General features: G+C 42.5%; 1 protein-coding gene across 1 annotated transcript; it reads right to left on the bottom strand.

Annotated features, from left to right (window-relative positions):
* Window positions 1-400: 400 nt before the first annotated feature.
* Window positions 401-1,366, bottom strand: LOC108696273 (vomeronasal type-1 receptor 90). The gene has a single exon (XM_018225500.2). The coding sequence runs from the start codon at window positions 1,364-1,366 to the stop codon at window positions 401-403; it is 966 nt and encodes a 321-aa protein (XP_018080989.1).
* Window positions 1,367-1,681: the final 315 nt, after the last annotated feature.

The raw sequence follows: 1,681 nt of genomic DNA, 5'->3' as shown, positions 1-1,681 counted from the left end.
AAAACTGCCGAAATGCTGTTTAAGTCAATGGGAGACGTCCTGGGATCATTTTGTAGTTCTTCGGAGTTGTTTGATGGATCCTATTCACCCAAGTTTTGAAAAATGTATTCTTTTTATATTGATAAATCTGCCCCTTAGAGATCCCTGTACAGTAGGACTGCACAGATTTTGACCACTATCAGGCTGCACAGACTACAGGCTGTTTTAGATTTTAACAGATCAGAAAGGATTCACATGTCCTCTGTACATGTGCGTATGTGTATTACATGTGCTTGTTCTTTGCCATTTTATGTTTGCAGTTGCACCTTTAATCTCAATACACTTTCAAGCAAAATAAACAGTTGCATCATTATTATATACAGTAAGTACTGCTTGTTACAGATACACCAGGATCACGTTATCATTGCCTCTGTTGTACTCCTTGTGCAGCTGATAACACCTTTCCCATGCAGCAGTCAACCTTGGCCAAGTAATCTCGAACTCGCCGGTAACCAAAGACCATGACCCAGGAACTGACAGAGTAGTAAATGGATGACAGTATACCATAAAGCGATGAAAGGATCTTATTTTCATAGCCGTTCCGTATTAGTCCAGAAGCCATGGCCACCCAGACCAGGTCACTCGAGAGCCAGCATATCACGTAAAGAGAGAGCAGAGACAGGAGGACTTTAGTTGCTTGTGCCGTACACTTGTTCCAACCATGTGTGAGGGTCATTGTGTCCCTTACTTGTCGCCTGTGTCTACAAAGCAGGTCGATGGTAAAGCCATTTAATAATATCACCAGGAATATCATTGTGATGTCCACGCTCACTGTGATGTAGGTGAGAAGTTTAAGTAGGTAGCTTTCCGATGGACCTATACAGTTGGTGCTTGTAAAGAGGACGTTGCTCTGATTCTGCACCCTCACTGAATCGCCAGACAGAAGATATGGTATATGAAACGTTATACTAACAACCCAACAGCCACACAGGGACCAGTTTACATACTTTCCTTGATGTCTGTGAATGAATTTCAACCAGCGATGGCTTGGCCTCCTTATCTTGATGAGATGAAGAAAACTTAGGTTGGCCACTGACCAAAGGCTGACTAACCTGAGTGTGTGGTATAAATAAAGCAGAATCCTGCATCCCACATCTCCAAACACTTTAGTGTGGAAAAAAACCAAGAGCCCAGGTATCTCCGTGTAGCAACAAAGCAAGAGGTTGACCAATGCCATGTTAACAATGATCCTGTCCAGAGGCTGGAAAACCTTGTTCTTGACGGCATTGCTGATCAAGGCCAAGAGAAGGATTAGGTTTGCCACAGATCCAAAAATAGCAGAGAAATAAATGGTAACAGACACAATATCTGTCCCACTTAATATCATAGTTGGTTGAGTTTTTTATAGTCTCCTTGGAAAGTTGGTTTGTCTACTTCATGACCAAGGAGGAACATCTCATCTTGCTTATTTCTTTTCTGTGTATCGTGCCCTGGAAATGCCTCGTTCCTCTGCTAATCAGCTTAAGGCTGGATCCTTTATAAAGGCTCGTGCTGAGAGAGCTGTGATTGTCTTATCTGTATATCCATGGCTACCTTTCATTTCCAGTTAGATAGGTTGGATGCACTGCAACAGCTGTGCCACAATAGTATTTCAGTAAGGTCAACACTTAGGGGCACATTTACAAAGCTCGAGTGAAGGATT

The sequence above is a fragment of the Xenopus laevis genome, chromosome 1L (genome assembly GCF_017654675.1).
Source record: "Xenopus laevis strain J_2021 chromosome 1L, Xenopus_laevis_v10.1, whole genome shotgun sequence".
Classification (NCBI taxonomy): domain Eukaryota; kingdom Metazoa; phylum Chordata; class Amphibia; order Anura; family Pipidae; genus Xenopus; species Xenopus laevis.
The sequence above is the reverse complement of the archived record's forward strand: the minus strand, read 5'-3'. Positions and strand labels throughout refer to the sequence as shown.